The sequence below is a fragment of the Seriola aureovittata genome, chromosome 15 (assembly GCF_021018895.1).
Source record: "Seriola aureovittata isolate HTS-2021-v1 ecotype China chromosome 15, ASM2101889v1, whole genome shotgun sequence".
Taxonomy (NCBI): Eukaryota; Metazoa; Chordata; class Actinopteri; order Carangiformes; family Carangidae; genus Seriola; species Seriola aureovittata.
This window is the reverse complement of record NC_079378.1, coordinates 21,410,392-21,433,099: the sequence shown is the minus strand read 5'-3', so window position 1 is coordinate 21,433,099 and position 22,708 is coordinate 21,410,392. Positions and strand designations below refer to the sequence as shown.

Sequence of the window (22,708 nt, the reverse complement as noted above, 5' to 3'; positions counted from 1 at the left end):
ATGAAGCAGATTTACTACATATTCATGTGGCCTATCATCCCAACGGACGTGATTTAAAGGACAGTAAAGAGGGTGAATCCAATCAGTCATTTTGTGTTTCATATCTGGATCAATTTCCTGTTGAACTCTGTCACAAAATCCTAAATATGTCCACTGAGTCAACGGGCTACAGCAATGCAATATGCATGATTAGTGTGTATAGACACTGATGTTCAGATCCAGTCAGAAACAGCAACAGACCCTCTGTGACTCATTTGTACTGTAGCTATATGAGATGAAGCCAAATGCTCCACAGATATTCAGTGTTTGTGGTGCAGATTGTGATCAATATATTTCACACTAACTGGTCAATTTGTTCAGATTAACTTCTTGCTTATTCAAAGGGAGGATGTATTTCATTATTTTGCTTACAGTTTCATCACCCCACTGACAACAGAGACAGACGCGAGGCGGATTATTCAAAGGCGGGTATTCAGCGTATAGAGCTGGGGACGAGGAGACCCGCGGTGGGGAGCGCGGGGCTGTCCGTGCTATAAAAGCAGCCTGTGCGCGTGAGCGGAGCGTCTTAGAGAGGACTGTACCTTCAGGCAGCTGACCGGAGCGCACCGCTGATACCTGGGATCCACACACAGACACTCGCAGCGGAGCCATGAGTGAGGTAGGTGCTTCTTTAGGCTGAAAACACCTTTTTTCCGCTGAGAGTTATTCTTCAGCATCACGGCAACTGATTTAAGACAAAAGTTCTCAGAGCAGAAGCAGCAGGAGGAACTGGAGATATTTGGCGACGCTTAATTCGCGCTTTGAGCGACAACACGCACTGAACTCTTAATTGCTCATTTTTCCACGCATGTATATAATTGTGTGTTTGACCAAACGATGAGAGTAAAGAATGAAGTGTGGCTGTGTTTAAAAGATCTTTGGGGATTAGCAGGCTCCCCACATCTCTGCGTTTCACAGAACAACCGAGCGTTCCGGATTTAAAATGCCTGTGTAATTATAATATATTAATATAATAATAATGATTATTATTATAAAATCTGTGAGAACCAGTTCACAAGACTATTGAAAACATCTGTGCTGGTAAATGTGTCTTAACATGTCTTAACTTTGACATTTCAAACTAAAGCTCAATCCAGCATGAGCACATGCTGGATGAAGCAGAGGCAGTATTGACCTACAAGGCTGGTCTACGCATCACTTGATGAGGCTGAGCCACTACAGCTGGTACTTGGACCAGAGAGAGGTGATGAGACTCTGATAATGTCAGAGTGGAGATTAGAGAAAAGCAAAGAATCTTCTCTGAAAGACAGTCACTGGCAAAGAGAACATCCTATAGTCACTGAATTATTCAAGGCTTGCTGCTAACCCACAGAAATAAAGCACAGTGTGCACGAGGGAGCACAGGCTCCAGGAAGACCTCATCATGAGTTTGTTTACCCCAAGGAGCTGGACTGACTAAAAGCATAAAATATGTACTGTAACTCTGCCTCCTGCTCTACATGTTGATCTGCCCGTGGTGGATGACGTCCATCACACCATCTCCCCACAGTGTTGAGACGTTCTTCACTAATATGAAATAAAATGACATAAATTGCTATGATAACTGTAGAGCGTGGAGATATTACCTCTTGATCACCCGACATCTAAACTGCCATGAACACGGCGGCCTCTTCTATCGTTATGAATCTTTTATTGCAGACATGCAATGTCTTTTTGTACAGTGTGACACACGACGCTGACTTCTTCTCTACCCTCTTGTGTACTGCTTCCACAGTGAAGCTGGAGTCTCATAAATTAGACATTACACACAGGAGAAGTGAGGAAATTCACTTGCATCTCATGTCAGTGATGGATTCATGAACCTATGAAGAGCTGAGGCCAAGACAAGAGGTTGTTGCTCTGAATGAATAATTAAATCAAAATCAATCCTAATCCACACTCCAGTGATCCTCCTCACCTTTACTCTGTTCGGACTCGCACAAAGTTTTAATGCTCATCAGGATAATTGGCCCTTCAGTCCAGTTCGAACCATTTTCTATACAGAAGAGAGAAATCTGGCTTAATTCATCACACCCTTCAAAGCCTGACCAATTATGTAGCATCTTTACCATGTAAAAGGCACGTACAGGCAGTATAATAATATTATCAAAATTCATTATTATACTGTGCTGTGATTAACGTATAGAAATGAGGCCATAGCTGAGTCTGTGCTGCAGCTGATTCATCTCTGCTACTGTCCATAAACATCAGGCAGTTTCAGGCTCCTGTGGTGAGTGTAGCTTAAATATGAGGCCTGTCACCATAGTAATGAACAATTCAGCTTTTCCAGGCTGCTCTACTCAGCCAATCATGGGCTTGCACTACAGGCTGCATTTCAGCCATTTCACTGTTTATGCTCCATATTTAGAATAATCTTAAATTACCTGTTTGTGTAGATATTTCTGAGAATCAACCATCATGTGTTCTTTTGCCTTTGACATATATAAAAAAAAGCATCTTCTTTACCAATCTGATGTGAAGATTTGAAGGCAACGCACTGTCATTAGTGGCTGCTGTTGTGTTGTTTGGATGGAATGATGATCTGGAGACTTATTCCCCCTGTTCAAGCCTCAGGTTGTTCAACAAAACTATAATTAGATGGCACTCAGTGGAGAAGCTTCAGCCAACTGTGTGCACTTGCCAAGATGTCGGTTCTACCTTTTACTTTTTCAGCAAAAGATAATGATTTGTTCTGTGCCCCATCACCAGTTCATTTCTCACCAGGAGTTGCACCTGCACCAACATCCTGCTGCTCATGTTGGAATGTGGATGTTGTCTGTCATGCATCATCTCTTTCCTTCTGTATTTTAGTAAAAGAAAATGTCCAAAAAAATAAGAAAAAGGATATGAGTGTCAAACTCAGTGGCTGACAGATAGTGGAAGGTACAGTTTGTACAGTAGACTGTTACAAGGAGGCAGATAAACAGAGGAAAAATACAGCTAATGGTCCCAACAAGAATCATATGTGTCTCAATCAGCTGGAATCACATCCTGCAAAATAATCAATCTGTTATTTTTGAATTCACCTATAGTTAAAGCTTTAATCAGCGTCTTTGCTCTGTCCTGTCTTCACCCTCAGCGAGAGCTGGTCTGTGAGGATGTCACTGTCGCTCAGTCGTACTCGAATCACTGTGGTCACACGGAGTGTGAGCAGCAGCAGCAGCGCAGCCTGCAGGGCCCCAAAGGACTTTAGACTATTTAGACTGAAGAAGACTTTCATAATGTTTATCTTCCGACTGATTCAAGTGTTTAGTGGTGAGTTTACATGAACACAGAGCTTCAGTAACAAATATTAATTCAGGATTTTTTTTTTCAGACAGGTAGTAAACAAGTCAACAGATTATCTCAGTCTTTTGTTTGGAAAAAAACAAAAGGGAGGGAGCTGGAAATGTCACTAATAATTCCTCATTGTGCAGGAAACTGTGTGCACAAGTAGCCTACAGTAAGAGCCAGAAAGTTGGTCAGTAGACTGTGATGGATGTTTAGGAAACACAGTTGACAGTTTTCTGACAGCTCATGTTTCTTGCTCTGTCCATCCCCACATTTCCAGATGTCAGCAGTTGTCTTGGTGATGTACAATGTTGTGATGTACAGTCATAACCAACAGGAAGATGTCCAAAAATGACAAAAATAAGAAGTTCTTATAAACTGAAATTATCCCTTAATTTCCAGACATCTGACACTGTAGAATTTCCCATTCCATCAGTGTAAAACACGAGAGTAATAGATGTCACACTCTGTAGCACATGAAGGCTTTTAGTGGACGACTCCAGCTGCTAAAAGCTGATGCAAATAAGACTCAGAATAATAGAAGTGGAAATGTGAATTTCTTGTAATACCTCTGTAATTCTGCAGCTGGTTAATTGCAGCGCAGCGTGCTTAAGTGCTGCTTGACATTAGATTTTGTGGGATTTGACTGGCCTTCAGGATATAAAGTCATTTACATGGTGATGAACTGCCATCTGTATGTTGGTGGGAGGGCAGCGTTTGAATAATTAAGTGGCAATTCCTTAGTCATCAGTATAAAATCAGTCTGAAAATTTAATTATTGAAAGACTGCCATACGCAGAGTTATAATGTTTTACAGACGACCTGTCCTTCAATCAATGCATCAGCATTGAAGTGGTCTTTCACTGTTTCACATAGCCCATACTTTAATTACAGTGAGAGTGGTGGCTACGGGGGGCTACTTGGCAAAGCCATTTGTTTCATCATCCAAAGTGGACCAGAGTCCTTTTTATTAAATTAATGAGATAAGAGCGTTAAAAGTTGCTGATCAATGTAAAAAGGACAGCAAACTAAGATGGGGAAAGTGGTCGGGGATGGATTTTCCTTAAAACTCCCATTTGCTGACTTAACACTGATTAAGTGATTGAGATCCAAACTAAAGTGGTGGTTAGAAAAAAAAGCCCCGGCAAATCTAGAGGAAACGTTCAAAGATCATCTAAAGCGTGTTGATTTAATATGATTTTCTTTCTTATTGACCTGAAATATAAACACATTTTAATCTGCGACTCTCCCTGATTTGTTGTGAGGCATGTTGTCTGACCCTAATCCTGCTTTAAACAATGAGCAGAGATTACATTGAAATAATCTGTAATCCATCTAAACTGGCAGCAGGCTTTGGTGGTGGTGCCTTCACTCACTGTAACCCGGCCTCCGGGGTAATCCAGGCTTCTTCCGGGCTTTGCAGAGAGAAGACGACAGACATCAGTGAGTGAGGAGTGGGATGTGAATGGTCAAAACAAGAGAAAATACAGCAGATTACATTTAAACTACTAAATCGGGATCAGAGCTATAGTAGCATTATCACCTTTTGCATATAGGACCTCACAGAACAAGGCTCTTAAAATGTCACACATCATTTCTCTCAGGAATTGTGAGTGATCTCGCAGAAGGAAAAGTGTGTTTCATGACACACTTGAGACCACCACCTGATTTCAGTCTGCAATATTACACAGTCACCTTGAAGAGATACTAAAAAAATCTGTTAATTTACCTCTAAAGTGATAAAATCATCCAGTGTAGATTTCACTTTCACATTCCTCTGGTTTACAGTGAGGATTAAAACAATAAATCCAAAAACAGGATTTTAGAATCAGCTGTGTTAATATCAGAAGGAATAGTAAAAACTGCCCCGGACTTCACCTCACCTCCCCACCTGTCTCCTCACGCTGTGGCTGTCTGTTACTGACGCAGTGAGCCAGCTAATTAAAGCAGAGATCCAACAGACAGACACACAATGCATCCGAATAAAAATACCTCCCCATCATGAATGGTTTTGGCTCGAGATATAATGCACTTTTGTTTCTGTCACTGAAATGACTTACCACACCACTCAGTCTGAGCGCTGCCCTCAGTCTGTGAGCAGATAACATCAGTATCTGTGGAGCGTTAAATTCCACAGGGTGTTTGTTGTACCTGGTACAGGAAGGAATGTGAGCTGGATCGAATTGAATTCTGATGATAGTCAACAGAGCAGTACAAATGCTGCTTATTCCCCCTTTTAATTATTCCTTCAGTGAGTTAACAGTTGCTTTGTGAAAGAGAGAGCGAGAGAGAGAGAGAGAGAGCGAATACTCTCTACACTTTAATTTATGCTGCTGGGTGACCCACACTGCTAATGCATGCTCATGTTCTCCAGTAAAAACCTGCTTCTTTGCCATTAGTTTTACTTGAATAAGTCCAGCTGGAAGGCAAACTGTACCTTCCTAATATTGTAATGATGCTGTTTAACAGTCAGTTGCTGCTGGGTATAGCACAGCTGTTCAGATTTAAAGGGACATGTCAATCAAATTGCAAAAACAACAACAACAGCAACACCAACGACACAACAACAAATCTCACTTTTGGTACATGTGCATGCAGATGGTCTTAGATTTCTACCCCCACCTCAGCAGAGTGAAAATGAATGGAGCTTTGTGGCGGTCACAGCATTGAACAATCACATAAACAAAATCAACCACATCTATTGTAATTCTGCATACTCTGGATAATGCGCAGACCTCACTGGTACAGTTTCCATAGAGACTATTTCTTTGGTGTAAAATAGCTCTAGTGCAACCTGCATGAGAATGTGTTTTGTGTCTTGACCCTTTCAGCAGGATGACAACATTTGTCTGTGTCTTCCAGAATCATTACAAACTGCTATTGGAAAAATAAGCCTGTTTTTTATGGGGAAAGACTAAAGTTAGGGTTTGGTTGTAGGTTTACAGAAGGATCCTGGTTTGGTTTGAAACGACTACTTTGGTATAAGGAGAGTAGCTTTATCGTCACGGTTACAATGATAACCACTTGACTGGTTGGGGAACACCCGTGGACAGAAAGATGTTGACTGGCAGCAGGAATTGGAAATAAACAACAAGCTCCCAGGCAAAGCCCCAGGTTTGGTCACCTGACTTCCTCCTTTGCTCACAATGGACAAGAGTCATAGTTCGTACGTCCGCTGGAGAACTTTGTCACTGCACCATGAACATATGTCACTGCAGAGCGTGTGTTTTGGGGCAGCTGATGCTGTCGTTTTTTTGACGGTCTTGCATTATCCACAGTAACAGACACAATTGTTTTACATTTTGTAATTTTAACAACAAAATCCATTCACCTGCAGTTTACTGAGGTGTGAGCTAAACCCTAAAAAAACAATTAGTCAGTGAGATGCTCAAAAGAGATTTCTACATCAAGCCTCTCTACTTGGTTCAGTCTGTTGACATCTCATTAAATAAATACAATTAAAGTTAAAGTAAACTGTTGAGTAGCTAAACGCAATGCCACTGGAAAGTGTCTTATTGAACTTAGCCTATAGAAACTTAACCAACCATCCTCCAATTAAACTGAAGTCTGACTCAGTTTGATTAGTGGACACGTCAGCATGAGAGAGAATAAGGAAGTCAGCTTTCATATTCTAACTCTGCTGCCTAAAACAGGAGTCTTAATGCATGAGAAGAGGACAGGTCATTATTCCACATCAACATGTCTTCTATCATTAGATTAAAAAATATATATAAATAATAAAAACCTACTTAGAGTCAAAATAAGTCCCTGAAGAACAGGTAATTAATTAGAATTTCTTGTCAATATTTCTATATTACTGATATAAGAGGTAGATGAAATGATTACCCTCTTCGCTATGCACAGCTAATGTGTTGGAAACTGAACAGGATACATACATACAGGAGAACAATGAAACTCAAAGTCTTCACTTGAATTAATTAATCATCAGAGTCACCATCTTGCTAGTACCTGACTGGCGAGTTACATAAAAATTCACCCCCCGTACAGTTGTCATAAAGGGGGAAATTAGCTGTAGAGACAAAACATATAAACTATAAACATGCTTATTTCTGCTGTAAAGCTAGGTATTTTAACAGGGGAGTCTATGGGGATTGACTCTCTATTGGAGCCAGTTTCAAATGGCCGTTTGAGGAACTGTAGTTTTTGGCACTTTGGCTTCATTTTTCAGGCCTGCAGGTCGTTGCTTGGTTAGAATATGTTTGTATTCATCTCAGCAGTATTATTTAACAGCGCTGTTACTAGGGCTGTCCCTAAGTTCTTCTAACCGAGGGGTTGTCATGTTCATTTTAGGACAAGACTCTGCTGTAAAGTTCACTGTCTTGCTCTATCTAAAAAAAAGGTGCAGTGAGTCGACTCACATTTTGTGGTCTTCCTGACTCATTTTAAAACTCTAGAATCATGACAGCAGCTGTTTTTTCTGTTTACTTTTGTCACAACAGTGAGATAAACAGCAGAAATAGTGTGTTCACGTTACAAAGTAATGTTCCGGTGAGGTGTGCTTGCCTGTATGTGATTACAACACTTTGCCAGATGATGTCTTGTTGTGTTGTTGCTAAAAAAGTGCTGCCTGACTGCCTTCATTCAAATAAGTGAGAGGACAGAGCTAAAGTCAGTCTTAACACGGCCTTAGTCGTGTTTGAACAAGGGTTTGTTTTAACAAATGTTTTAGATCAATTATTCAAAAAAGTTCTATTTTAAACTTGGTTGTACCTGCGCTGGAAATACCTCAGTGTCCTCGACAGCATGTTGCATCATCAAAGAAACGTAGTGGAAAGCTGTTAACCTGCTTTTAAATTAGCCACAGAAGACTGATTTCATCAGAGTAGAAATTTTATTTTAATTACAGTGTACAGTCTGGTCCACCATGATTTACACCAGTGTGGCATTACACAGTGCTCGTTCATCTCTTAGAGGTGTCACTCTTCCATGCTGTCTTCCCTGTTTCCAGTCTGGTTCTGGGGAAGCTGCTAAGGAGTTGTAATGGTTCTGGATGAGCTGTCTGTGACCTAGTTTTGCTGTCTCCTCGTTAAATTGTTAATAGATCCTGAGTGCAGCATGGAGCCTCTCTGGGGAGCCCGAGCTGCCATAAAGAACCAAAAATAGCCCCCCACATACTGGGAAGGTGATTTATTTATTTTACCAATTCCCTCCATGTCCACGCCAACCCTTCATGCCAGTGCTGTGTTTTATGAACTCAGTCAAAGAGAAAAATACATGAGGAAGCAGTGATGGAAATCCTTACAAACTGCACCAGTACGACTCATTCTGTCTGTGAATGCTAATTTGAGACTTTGCTGACAGCAAAAATCAATCTGCTGTATATAATTCATTTGTATAGATGCACTCTCTCCAAGTATCACAGCTCCTGTTCTAAATCAGACACAGAAAAGATAAAAATGTAATGAAATGAACTCAGTCAACACAAAAAGTTTTCCTCTATTTCCATTGATTTCAGCCCAAAACATCACTGAAGATCACAGTGACTGAGATACTGCTCTCTAGGACCCGTTTCATCTCACAGCAGCATTTTAACAGCATTTTAAGCCATTTGAATCACTTTTCTCAGTTATAATATAATTCATGTGTGTCGTTTATCTCTTGTGCTCTGATGTAGGGTCATACCATATGGACTTACAGGACTGATACTGATCATTTGGACCCCTGGCTCTTTGTGACAGCTGCTCCATGTCACATATCTGAGCACAAGACCGAAATGCTTTATAAAAACATTGCTACAAGACATTAGCGCTGAGTCTGATCCAGAAGCTCAAGGGTGAACAAAATAATTTTGAGTGTTTATCAAGCTTTGTACATTGTTAGTCAGCCATGGCAGACAGAACCATGCGGCACATACACTGTGCAGAAGGACATCATCATTAGCAATGTAATTATCATCATTGCCATCCATTTGTCAAGCTCCCTCTGTCTTCAGCATATGGGAGAGGGAGCGGGCAAACACCACGGTTTCTCCTCTGGGACTGTGACAGCACGGCATCTCTGCACAAGCTGAACACAAGCCTCGCTCAAACAGCGGCAGCCAGCAGCTCTGTGTTAGGTTCAGTTTAGCTCACCATGTTATTGGCACTGAAGGCCTGGGAGGCTCATGAACTCCTCTCATCCAGCGTCCTAATGAGGAGCTGTCCTGTTTGGCAGGACTGAAAGAGTGTCTGCTCCCATGGATCAGTGTGTGTTTGTGCATCAGTCTGGAGTATATAATGAGTATAATCACTATTACAGTAAGAGCAGACAGTAAACTGTAGACTGGATCTGCACCACAAGGTTAAGATTCAAGGCTTAATACAATAGGATTAATGATGTTGTAACAATTAACAATGATGCTGACTCCACAGGTTGATTAGATACAATATCACCAGACAGGAAGAGGTAACTGTTCGAAATCCGAGCACATCAATTACCCAGAAATCATGTGAGTTGTCAGTATATGAAATATATTGTTCATAATGGCAGGTGAAGGAGGATGTGGACTTCAGTCACACAAAGGTCTAGGTAACACAGTGGATATTAGAGATGTTCAGTATGTACAAATGAACTGACTACAGTTAATCACCACTGACACTGAATTAATTACTTCCTCATTAAAATCAGATTCAATGACAGAGAACGCCACAGAAACAATCTTAATCTGGTCGTTCCATTGTAAATAGTTGGCTGCTGAGCTGTTAACCATGTGTGCAGTGATTGCATCGGTTAGGTTTGTACTGAACTGAATGAAATGGCAACAGACTGAACCACTGAACTGAAGACGGTCAGAATCAGAATCTTATGAGTCTTATGAGCAGTGATGTGTGATATGATAGTGCTGTACCCACCTGAAGTGCGTCTGAACGACACGTCTGTGAGCTGACGTGAATGAAATGATTCGATGAAGCCATGAACCAAATGCAGGCTGTTTAACTTCATCACAGCTCACTGTGAGACACAGCTGGGAACTGCAGTGACTCCCCTCTGTTCAGGAGACAGTTTTGTATTGTCACTCAATACATCTGTGGCACTGAGAGGATTTTCTGTCACTTTACACTCAAATATACATTTTTGTAAAAACTCAAGGGTCACAGTGAAGGGATGCAGTTCTCGGTCATGGTCACACTGGGTGATATAGGCTGATGCAGTGGTGGTATTTCTACATAAAATGGTGCTCAGTGTCGTTTAAATACATGGATAGTTCTGACATGTCATCACATCACACACCTTTTAACCCTGTGTGAGCCCAGCAGGTTCCTACTGGTTCCTCCACAAGCCTAGATTAAAAGCATTTAGTCCCAATTGGCTGCTCTCAAACAGAGCTCTGAGTTCACAGCGACCTGCCTGAGAGGCTTAGCCAAATCTCATCTTTCAAATTGAACTTCAAAACTCTTTTTTTAAAGACATAATCACTTAGTTTCACTTTACTTTCCTGATTCTTCAGCTACTTATCTCTTACTGTTGTTGAGTTTATTCTGGTTTCTAAAAATCTTTTGTAAAGCGTTTCACAAAGCTTCTTTAAATTGTGGGATTTTTAAAATTGCTGAAAACGTTCTTCCTGTTGTTCTCTCTTTCTAATTACACACAAAACAAGCTCCTGTGGCACCTGCTCCTTCGCCAGTGTTAACAATGGTGATAGCAGCTTCCCAGCTTGTTGTCCAGCTCCTGTGTCTCGCGTGATGCTTTAAATGTGACAGAGACGGGTTGAAGTGAAGGTCACAGCTGACGGGTGTGAGGGTTAATGAAAAGTGGACGGCCACAGACTGAGAGGAGTTCAGATGTTCTACAGTGACAGCTGATGCTTGTGCGCATCATTCTGAATCATTTGACCTGCTCTCGTTCAAGATTCCTGCATCATCGTTTGTACTGGAGCTCTGCAGACAGCACAGAGGGGAGGGCTGGTGACTCGTTGGGTTTATTTTGTCTAGTTGACACCGTTTAGTGTAGGTTTTTCTTGTGTTGTGCTTTCTGAGAATTAACATTTCCAATGTGTGTGGCAGACTCCTTAAAGTTACAGTGAAATGCAGTTAGAGCATCTTTAGCTCCTGCAATGTTTCCAAGTCAAACTGAATATGTGGAGGGAAGATTTGATTGGGATTGTTTAAAAGTGGTTTAGGAAATACAGTAGCTAATGAGACTGAGCTGTAGAGGACTGTCGGCCTCCACCCACACCTTCTCCACCCTCATTATTTCAGGTGGGAGGGAGGATAGAAATGAGCAAATTAGCCACATTTTCTGGAAATAAATTTTTTTGCCAAGTGACATCTGATAAAACACAAACCTGGCAGCTAGTTGGCTCAATTCACATTTAACAGGATATGTTTATGTATGTTGCGATGACAGGGAAAGAAGCCACCACTTTAACCACTTTACTGATCATTTTGTTCAGTTCAGGTTAATTAGCAGTCTCTGATTATATTGTTTGCTCACTTCTTTCCTTAAACTGCACTCAGCTGACACCTGAATATTTATGTGGCTTTGTGAGGAAATAATCACATCTAAGCCGACAGTGGATCATTCAGTCACTAGCGAGAGGAGCTCCACTGCTAAAGCTACAAACACCACTAAGAAAAACACTAAATATCTAAATAACACTAAATAAAAAAGACCTTTTTAAAATATATTTCAGTTGTATTTTATATTTTACTTTGTCTTTAAATCAGGAATCAGAGTCTTTAGTCCAAAAGATGACTCTTATGGGACACTGTAGCATACATAGCTAATGTTCGCTAGCATTAGGTAAAATCAGCCAGCTCCTGGTCATACCAGGACAGTTATCCATTAAACCATCCAAGAGGCTGCGCAGTGCTCGATATGAGGAAACATCATTCAGCTCTGAAATTCTACAGTGTATTTATACAACCACACCTGCTCAACTGATTTTCCTAAATAAATTCAGATATTCCTCCTAGAGATGCCAAGAGAGAGAAAAAAAAACCTTGGCTGCTAGAAGTGCGCAGGTGATGGGAGTCAGAGCCAAGCTTGAGCAAAGACTGAGATGGGCCATCGCAAACATCTGATTTGAAATTCTTCCACTGCCTCTGAAAAAATCCTCATGTGGATTTTTATGTAAATGCTCATTTCTTCTCGCTGTTTCCTTCCGTGTTTATCAGGCACTTAAAAAAATGTGCTGAAATTAGTGAGATGAAACCTGGATTTCAGCTGAAAAGGGGAAAGTGGAGGAAGGAAAGAATAGCTTTATATATTTCATATGTGACCTTTGACCTCTGACCTCTTAAATGGGAAAATCAGAAATTAAAACATTAAGTTTGTACACCCACGTATTTTACTGCATCACCAAGCAATATATGGTTCATATCTTCTCTACTAATGTAGTTGAATGTATTGTTTATCATACACTTCAGTCTTAATGTCACATGATGAAGATGAATCTGATGCCTCATTTCCAAATACATTTATTATTATGTTTTCTAGATATTCTTGCGTTAATTTTGGATAAATACAAACCACAAACTCCTTCTCTGATGCTTGACTTACTGGAGATGTTGGAGACAAAAATAATCTTACTCAGGATACTTTGATCACAACATAGTCCCTCACCAGAGACACAAATAGCACCCACACCTCCTCCCGGTGTGATCAGGAAGATTTTTTTAAAATCCCTTGTGAATCCTACAAATGTTTTATAGCTGAAATGAGATCTAATATGGAAGAAGAAGAAGTCTTTAAACTTGGATTAGCAACTCTGTAAAAAATCTGTTGTTGCATCAAAGGCCTTTGATGTGAGAGCTGGTTGGAGCTAAAGGCTAAAACAGGAGAGACAAAAAGGATGGAAGAGAAGGGAACAAAATGAATGTGAGAATGAAGGAAAATGGAGTCAAATGACAGAAACAATGCTTAGTGCATTTGTCTTGATTTCTCAATATTGCACTGCATCTTCTAACTGCACGGAGACAATCACTCAGACATTATTGTCCGTCCACCCTTCCTGCTGCCACTGACTGCTCACTTGTGTGCTGGTGGGTGGAGGTGTGATGTATGGCACCATCACTGCGTGGCACTGCTGCTGCCCCGCTGAACACCAGAGCACAATCAAGCAGATGAGAGTCAGCGTGTTGCTGCGAATCCCAGTGGCATTTACTCTCTTTGATTCTGCGTGTAAACAGAAAAACAGATGGCCTCGCTGCCGAACAAGTTTCTCTTCCACTGACTCTCGTGACGGCACATGGGACACGAGGAGGAAGTTTCTTCAGCCAGTTTTATTTTTGCTTCCTTCCCGCTTCGCTCAAATCCACCAAAACTGCTTTGCCGTTTGAAATTCATCGGGATTCATAATTCAATCCGAGCTATGATGGAGAGATGGTCCCTGCTGTGGAATACAATGTGCTATAAATCAAATCCCACCCACATCGCTCAGCTGTTTGAATTATGCTCTCATACTTGGAACACTTTGATTTTAAATGTTAAGTTAGAAGAATATCATCTCTCCACTAAAGCTCAGTGTAATGCAAAATTATCTTTCTCCAAGCAAACACGTTTAAGATGTGAGTGATGCAGCTGAGACAAACCCACACCGTGGTGTGGAGCGTCTTATTTTGGGAGCTGAGTTCAGCTGGCGCTGTTGCAGAGCAGCAGCAGCCTGTCAGGGGAGAACAGTTGGGAGCTGGTAGAGCAGAGAGATCATGCCTCTGCTGCAGAAACATGGATTATAGATCAGCGTGTCGCGTCCTGACTCCCTTCACACAGAGCAGAGGCTGCCTCTGACATGCTCACTGTTCACTTCGGTGTGTGCATGACTTCCCATGATGCTTTCTCTGGCAGGAATATGAGACATACTGTATTGTTGAAACTTGTTTTCTGATCACTGCGACTTTAAATGACCACAAACGAGCATTTTGTGGAAGAAATAAAAACCAAATCTAATGGGAGGAAAGTTTTTTTTACTCCCCTCTTCACATGTGGTGTTCTTCTCTCACCTTCAGAAACATGACGATCATATTTTCTTTTCTGTTGTCTTTGCAGAGACAAGCATCTGGAGCAACGACTGGAAACAGCAAACCATCTGCTGGCCAAGGTATTTTCTACCCATTATGCTCAAACCATGAAGAAAATACGCTGCAGTATTTCCACTGTGCTGTTTTCATCACATTAGTTACAATGTAATAGAACAAAACCTGCTAATTTCTCCCATTTTGTAAGAATGTACAACACAAGTCATCACCGTTATTGTTGCACATGTATCATAGCTGAAGTAGTTTAGTAGAACATGTAACATGAACATGTATTATAGCTGAAGTAGTTCTACTGATCAGTTCATTTCGCAGCTCATACTGATGTTAGATAATTACACGTGACAGTAATTCAGTAAAAGAGAATGAAAACATCTCAAATCCCCCCGAGGGAAAGCAACCAACTGTAGCAAGAGATGTTTAAATGTAATATTACCATTGTACCAATATACTGAAACTCTAATTCTACACTATTATACCTCACTGATTGTAATTTGAGTTTAATATAGTTTCTGGTAGTGGGGGATTTTTCACTGCAGTAAAATTAGCAATATTAAAATTTGAAGAATACTCATTATAAGTAAAAGTCCTGCATTCCAAATCTTGAAAATCACTGTATTTTATATGTTCATTATCAGTTTTATGATTTTTTTTTCTTTGAATTTTTGCACATCCACAGTTGGATACATAACAGCTCAGTAATACTTCCATAATATATCTCAAATCTTCACAAAAAGTCGAGTAACTACAGCTATTAGCCCATGTGATATGCTCCACGGCAATGCTCACAGTCATTCGCTGAACACATATCGGTAACACCAAGTTAGCCGACGGTATCATGTCTACAATAGCCGGTCACTATTGTAACATTATGAACCAAACAGTTACCGACACATGGAGGAGAAGAAAAGCCAGATCTAAGTCTAAGTTTCTGAAGCCTTTTTAGAGAAAAACGTGGTTTCTTCTTCAGTGGAGGAAATTCTGGAAGGTCGGTTTCACCTGAAAGCTGCCTACTGTCCCTGTGTGTTTATAAACGTGGGGAAGACAACCGGTTTAACAGGGGGGATTCACATGCACACGTACGTGCACTAACATACTACGAGGCCGGCTACCTAAACAAGCAACAGAGAAGCTCAGATCGCAACACACACGGGGGGTGGGGGGGGGTGTGTGGCTTCATTCTCTGCTCAGCACGCCGTGACTACACTATATCTTTACATAGAACATATTTTCTTGCTGTTATATTATTGTCTAAAATCTCATTTACAGAATCTTTGTTGAACAGTGTTGACCGTCTGACTTGACGATTATTTCTTATTTGCACAATCATACACTGAGAGTAAAAACCAGTGAAAGAAAGTAAAAAAAAAAAAACCCTATAGTAAGAATTTGCAGGAAGACCTAATTTTACAAACTAGGCCACGTTATTGTGGCATAATAATGTAATTCAAATCCCTTGAGTTGTAAACAGTAAAAGTGAGCTCACAGTTCTCAGCAGGATCCATTGTATTTCATAAATGGTGTTAAGTGCAGAACCATCATCCTGCTTAAATTAGAGAAAACAAGAGAAAAAGTCTCTAACGAAGCTCAGAGCAGCGAGTCTCTTTGTTTTCATGACGTCAGCTCAGGCGAGACGGACGTGAATCACTTTCCTCTCTGGTTTTTAGAATGAACAGATCCTTATGAAGCTTTGAGAAAAGCTGCCATTTTATCGTGAATATACATGTAGCAGGTTGTTGTGCTACTACAGATACTATAAATCCATAAGGCGCTTTCTGCAGTCTACACGTTTACTGAGTTCGGTTTCATGGCAGCATATGATACAATACACTGAGGGATGGCTCAATGTAATCTCCGCTCCTCACAGTCAACCCTCTCCTCACACAGTGGATGCAGCAGGTTAATCGGAGCCTCATTCACTGCAGAATGGCTCCGCAGCCTCATTCAGCACATAAAGCAGCTCCTGCGCACCTGGAGACTATGTGTCACCTCTCCTCTCTCTCTCTGGGGCTGCTGATAACACTGTAAAGACCTAGACTGAAATGGATTTCTGTCCCAACTTCTGGGATGATGAAGTGTGTTGCAGCTCAGGCTCAGTCCAGAGGGAAACACCCCGGCAGTGATTGGGAGGAATTTTAGGCAGATTAATTGAATTTGATGGAGGCGTGAATTGCATTCACTTGACATTTGTCCATTTTCATGCTCTTTTGTTCAGTCTCATTCCATTTTTTTTCCCACTTTCCATTGTTTTACTGAACCTTAACTCACTTTAATAGTGGCAGTATAGGAAATGCACTTTTTACATAGTAACATTGTTCAGCACATAAAAGAGAGAGATAGTCATATAACAACCGATGACTTATACTTTTAAGATTTTTCACACATCTACACACTGTCCCTCAATTAGTGTTGTGCAGAGGAAAATCCACATACTGTATTCTACACGTCAGGAACCCTCCAGTCCAGTTCCTCTTCCCTTGGCAGGTGGTCACTTCATCAGAGGCAGCGACTGATACATAAAGCCGTTGTTATTTCCTTGTCATTTATTTTGGCTGAGCCATCTCTCTGTGCCATTGTGTTACAATTCTGTGGGTTTTTCATAGATCCAAATAAACTGTAATTATTTTTGTTTGTGCAGCTGCTCCAAGTTTCCCTCTTTCAGTGGCAGCTCCAGTAACAACTGACTGGCCCAGATCTTCACAAATGTGTCGCACAATAACACTTGAGATTACAGCCTGAAAATTATTCTCTCAATATTTTGTAAACACAGGGCACCAGTGAAATACTTGCTGCGCACATACTGTTAGTTCCAAGGGAATAAATATGTAACAAATTTGCATCGAGGAGGGAGTTAGAGATAAATCACACTTTTCTTTTATTATTACATGGAACAAGCCCAAAGTTTTGTTCCAGAGCAGCATTAGAGCAATAACAATGTAAACTATGTTAAGAAGAAGCATTCTGTATGTAAAAACTTTACAGTATCATTTCCGTAAGTAAATTATTTTTACATACGTATATAATTACATTTTTTAAGTATAGTAAATTATATCATCCCTAATTTAATTATGATATCAACACTGTTACCCTCTTTTCCCTGTTTTTCCTTCCTTGTTACTCACTGGCTGAGCTCTGGAGTCATTTCACTTCCTGATTTAAAATACACTTAAACACAAAGTTGGTTCCTCCTCCTTTCAACCATATCAACTTCTTCCCTTGTAGTTACGTTTTTGTCACTGTGCAGGTTTTTTGTCTGAAGTGAAACCAATAATCATCTTTTCCCTTCATTTGACCTGAACGTAGTGATATTTAATCAACTTCAAAAAATAATACATGTAAGTTCCAGCTGTCAATTTACATTTAATAGTGAATTAAAAATATTTAATCAAAAAATAATTTATATTTGTTAAAAGGAGAACAAAAAATGGAAGACTGAATACATTTTCATCAGAAATATTATGAAGGATACTTTTGATGACAGGGAGTAAATGTGTCCTTGAGTTTCCACTGAGTAAAACTTACAGTCACTGTTTGGCTGCACAGGTCAGCTGTTTGTAGTTTTGTTGCTCAGTGTTTTCTCGACTGGGCCTTCATCAATCACTGTCCATGTTGCCTTAAATCTCACAGAAACCAATTTAAACATGACCTTTCACGAATCTCTTATGGAAATAATCACATCATCCATTGTGGCAAATTTGATTCATTCATGCAGCAGCAGAACACGTTACTGAAAGTGTGATGTTCCAGGCTCATAAAGTCTGCTGCCCTCTGTGGTGTAAAGGGCGTCGACCCTGTAGAGCAGTTGTGACTGTAGAGCAAGACGCTGTGTGTGTGTGTGTGTGTGTGTGTGTGTGTGTGCAGGGGAGACAGAGAGGTTTGTGGGGCTTCTGCGATCATGAAATATGAATTTGTTTTCATTGTCACATGTGTCATTCAAGGGCTTCAAAGTCAACCAAAGGTTCCAGCCAAACGTAAGTAGGTCATTTGGAAAAGTCACTGTTTTTGCTGGAACACACACTTTGCACAGCAGGTCAGCACAATCCTGCACGGAGCACTGTACTGCATGACGACTGTGCTGCTTGAATAAACTACTGACCTTTGGTATTAATGAGCGAATGATTAGCAATGTGTCTCAATACATCTCTTTTTCATTGAGACCTTCAGTTTCACCCTCCGTCTGCTTTCTGTGTGTGTGAGCAGCCAGCACTGGCTTGACCTCAGTCTTCACTGCACACTCACTATTCTGGCGCTTCAGCACTGACGATGGCTGTGTGTGATAATGTGTTTGTGATATTGAACCTTTAAATAAGCAGCATTTGTTTCTCTAGTGCAGTACGAGTAATAATAAAAGTAGCTTGACAATACAGTCTGTTGCAGTTAATCTATAAATGGAGGGTTAGAGCAGTTTATCTCCTGTCATAAAAGACCAGAGCAGTTGCCTTGTTAGCATTGTTGCTTCACACATGGGCTTCTGTCACTCCTTTAACACTGCAACAGCGTGAACTGCCTGTAAACCCTGCAATGAAATTTTATTGTCCTTGCACATTTTATGACTCCATTTATTTGTTCACTTATTTTTTAAATATAAAATAATTGTTGTTTTATAGCGTTTACACTCTCTGAATATGTGATGCAGCATCCTGAGCTTTACTGTGAGATAAACTCAAGAATAAACATGAGGAAGGAAATGTACAAGATTTGTAACTGAGTGGAATGAAAATAGAAGATCAGCATGAAATACTAACCATCAGTAGCCTTTAATAGTAAAGTGAGACTAAGACTAGGCGACCGTGCTTCCTCTGGTCACCACCATCATTACAACAGCTCAACAAGCAAGTCGTAAATACCTCCATCAAGCAGGTCATGTTATTTGTCAGCAGGATTACACAAAAAGTACTAAACCGATATTCACTGCAGTTGGTGGAGTGATGGGTCATATGCCAGGGAACAACCCTTTACATTCTGGGGCAGGTCATTTTTTTCTCTGAAGTCTGGTGTATGTAGTTTTACATTGACCTTGGCAGAGGTCTGCACCCTCCGACTGCTCTTCTAGTTACAACTGTGATTTTATTTGTTGTTGAGAGAACCGACATATCCAACATGGCAGCTGAACTGTAACATCAGCATGCTAACAATGCTGACATTGACGCTATTATTAGGTATATTGTTAATGTTATTGTTCTCCATCTTAGTTTAGCGTCTTAGCATGCTAATATTTAGCATTTCGTCATAAACAAGAGTATTGGTCACAATGAAATGTTTACTAAATGATGGTTCCAAAAATTACAAATGAGAAGACAGGATCACCAACATTATTACAATTTAGAATCGTAAATGTCTGCATCAAATTTCCTGGCAATCCATCTAGTAGTTGCTGAGGTATTTCTCAGTCTGGACTGAAATGGCGGAACCAAGAGATCATCAGACACAAAGGGAAGATGGAATCGCCGCTTGACGTCAGCAACACAGCTTGAACTGTTGTGATCATCACTAGCATAGAAAATAGTTTGAAGAAGACATTTATGAATCTCACTCCTGAAGGTTTTCTCACCCACTCTCCCTCTCCTCTCCGTAGATGAAAAGAAGAACAACCTCCCGCAGGACTTCGACATCGACATGGAGGACCCTGAGACGGAGAAGGCTGCTGTTGCCATCCAGTCGCAGTTCAGGAAATTCCAGAAAAAGAAGCAGGATGTGAAGTCATAGAGCGAGCGCCGTCAGCTGCGTCTTCACCTGATGTGGGCCTGGTCTTGCATGTCAATCAAACTGCACCGTCATGAACTGAAAAGGAAGGGTGGGGGTGGGAATTCTGAGGGTGGAGGGTGGAGGTTGGAGGTTGGGTGGTCTGGGGGCTAAACAGTATCTTTGTGAGAGTCTGTGTATAATTTATAACTTATAATGACTTATATACAAAAATGGTACATTATCATAATCTGGGTGTATGTATTTAAATCTTTCCGATAATTTTGCTATTTCTGTTTTTTACTTCGATGACACTTGTGTATCTGCAGTAGAGCTTAGCTAATAATAATGTTTCTTATGTCACCTGCAGTGTGTAACATACCCATGTAAACAAACTGACGTAAGCCTTCTTATGACGTGTCAAACTGTTGTTTTCTTTAATTCAGGGCCAAGATAAAACCACAGCATCTTTGTGATTGACACTTAAATTCTTAGCGAGGCGTCATAATCACCAGATTTCGGGGCTCTGCCAGAGGTCTGTTGATTTCCCAAAATGATCCCATACAGCTGCCAGTAGTTTCACACTGTGTGACTGTATGCTTTTAAAAACAAATCAACATCAATAATTTGTATTCGGACGCCAGAGAGTTCCCCTCCGTCATGTCTCTTCACCTGACGACATGAACCTCACTGAGTCGTGTGTCTCTGTAGAGAATCTAGATGTTGTGCTCGTGTTTCTGTCCTTGTTCATGTTCCAGTGTGATTTAATCTATATCATTGTTCAATTGGCTCACACATGTATACTGTACAAGCACACACACTTATGCATGCGAGCTTGCACAGATGTACACACACACACACACACACACACACACACACACACACACACACACACACACACACACACACACACACTCATATACACTCATACAGAAACATAAATAAAGAGTTGTAAAGGAGTGTTGAGTGACTTTCTATCATTTCACAGTGTTCAGGCTGCAGTGAGTCCTGTCCACCATATTATTTCAATAAGAGAGTTCAAATGAAAGTGAATAACAACATATGTTGAGATAAGAGAGTTTTGGTGATTAGACTCCATTAATGTGAAGCGTCTTCATTTAGCATAGACCCATATGGAGCTAGAGACAGGACAGGATCCCTCATAGCAGAAGCGAGTGATGGTGGTTGATGGAAGGTGTCCCCAGACATCATGGAGGTTACGGTGGCGATGGAACAGTAAGTCTGAAAGACAGACAGGCAGAATTGCAATGATACTGAAGAATGTCATCCTGTAATTGATTGGCTCAAGGAACGCAGGCAGAAAGATCATTGGTCAGATTTGGTGATGTCATGTGACAGGGTGAGTAAGAGAAATAGATCAGGAATATTAAGCCAACGTTAACCCGTAGAGGAAGAAGGCGGAGCATCAGGGAAGATCTTCCTTATTGAACTTTCACCAAAGCTTCGTAGGATTAGAGTTTGTGCAGCAGTAAATCAGACTGAAATAGATTTGATGTTTATACAAAAATCTGTTACGACTTATTAGAAAATAGGTCAAACAAGAGGCTGAATATGGATTCAGGATTAATTAACTGATATTTGATCTTTTCCCGGCAATGACCTTACAGCGACCTCAATCACTTTGATGCAGTAGATCACCATATACTGTCATCCGTACAGTTAGATCCTAATGGACCAAGCTTAGCAAACTGAGGACATCTCTGTGTTAGTGCAGGAAGTGCAGTAACAAGTCCTCATACCAATATACCTCATAACAGTGAGTGTGTCCTGAACTGTTGCCCCTATGGTTCACTTTGTTATTACAGCATTGAAGTTATAGGGAAAGGCTGTGGTCATGGTTAACACACACCAGCTCTGTATATCTTGTGCTTACACACACCTCTCTTACACTTTGCTGCAGTATAAGAAAATCAAATGATTCATGCTTTGCACATTTTTGCCTCAAACTGTCAAATCTCAGGTTTTCAGAGAATCCCCCAAGGAGCTGGGACAATTTTAACAAAGATACACTTTGACTTCGGCTTTGATCAAACTAACAGCAAGACTTCAGATAGATGTCTTAATGAACCTGTTACAGACGACTATTATTACGGAGGACTAATTTGCAGTTCGGCTCCCTTTTCTCCAGCAGAACATGTTCAACCTTTGGAAAAATTCAACAGTTACAAGAACATTTTACTAAGAAAATGCAAGAGAATAAAACACTTCCAGCAGCAGAAAATGTCAGTGCAGTGGAGAGCTGTAGCAGAGCAGAGCTGCTGTGGCTTCTTAACGTGGCAGGATGCAGTTTTCTGTGGACTCATCAGTCAGGTCAGACAGAAGAAAGCGACTGACAGTACTCACTGCTGTAGATTTCCTACAGGTTACTGCTCTCTCTAAAATCTCTATAACCTCTCATTACTCACTCAGAACATCGTTAGCAAGCCACAGATTAGGAGCCATCTTTTCTTCCTTTTTGTCATTTGGTGTCACTGATTGTTACCATGGAAACATGGGTCTTAGCTAAGAGGGTGGGGTAGGGTGGCTAATTAAAATAAGTCAGTTTTCTTGTTTGTTAAAACTCTCTAACTCGCAATAAACTAAGAGCAAATTGAACAACAGTCTAAAATATCTTTGTGGATCCAGCCACATACACACACACACACACACACACACACACGAGTCTCTGCTCCCTGTCAGCTCTGGGGAATCAATAAATACATGAAATAAATAAAGGAAGGCAT

At 40.7% G+C, this 22,708-nt stretch overlaps 1 protein-coding gene across 2 annotated transcripts; it reads left to right on the top strand.

Annotated features, from left to right (window-relative positions):
* Positions 1-379: 379 nt before the first annotated feature.
* pcp4a (Purkinje cell protein 4a) lies at positions 380-20,889 on the top strand. 2 transcript variants are annotated; one of them, XM_056396578.1, is made up of 4 exons: positions 380-658; positions 14,296-14,347; positions 18,221-18,253; positions 19,858-20,889. In XM_056396578.1, the coding sequence occupies exons 1-4, from the start codon at positions 650-652 to the stop codon at positions 19,986-19,988; spliced, it is 225 nt and encodes a 74-aa protein (XP_056252553.1). In that variant the 5' UTR covers positions 380-649; the 3' UTR covers positions 19,989-20,889. The 2 variants fall into 2 exon arrangements, with proteins under 2 accessions (XP_056252553.1, XP_056252555.1); XM_056396580.1 differs by lacking the exon at positions 18,221-18,253 and having other exon boundaries at positions 487-658.
* The last annotated feature ends 1,819 nt before the right edge of the window (positions 20,890-22,708 follow it).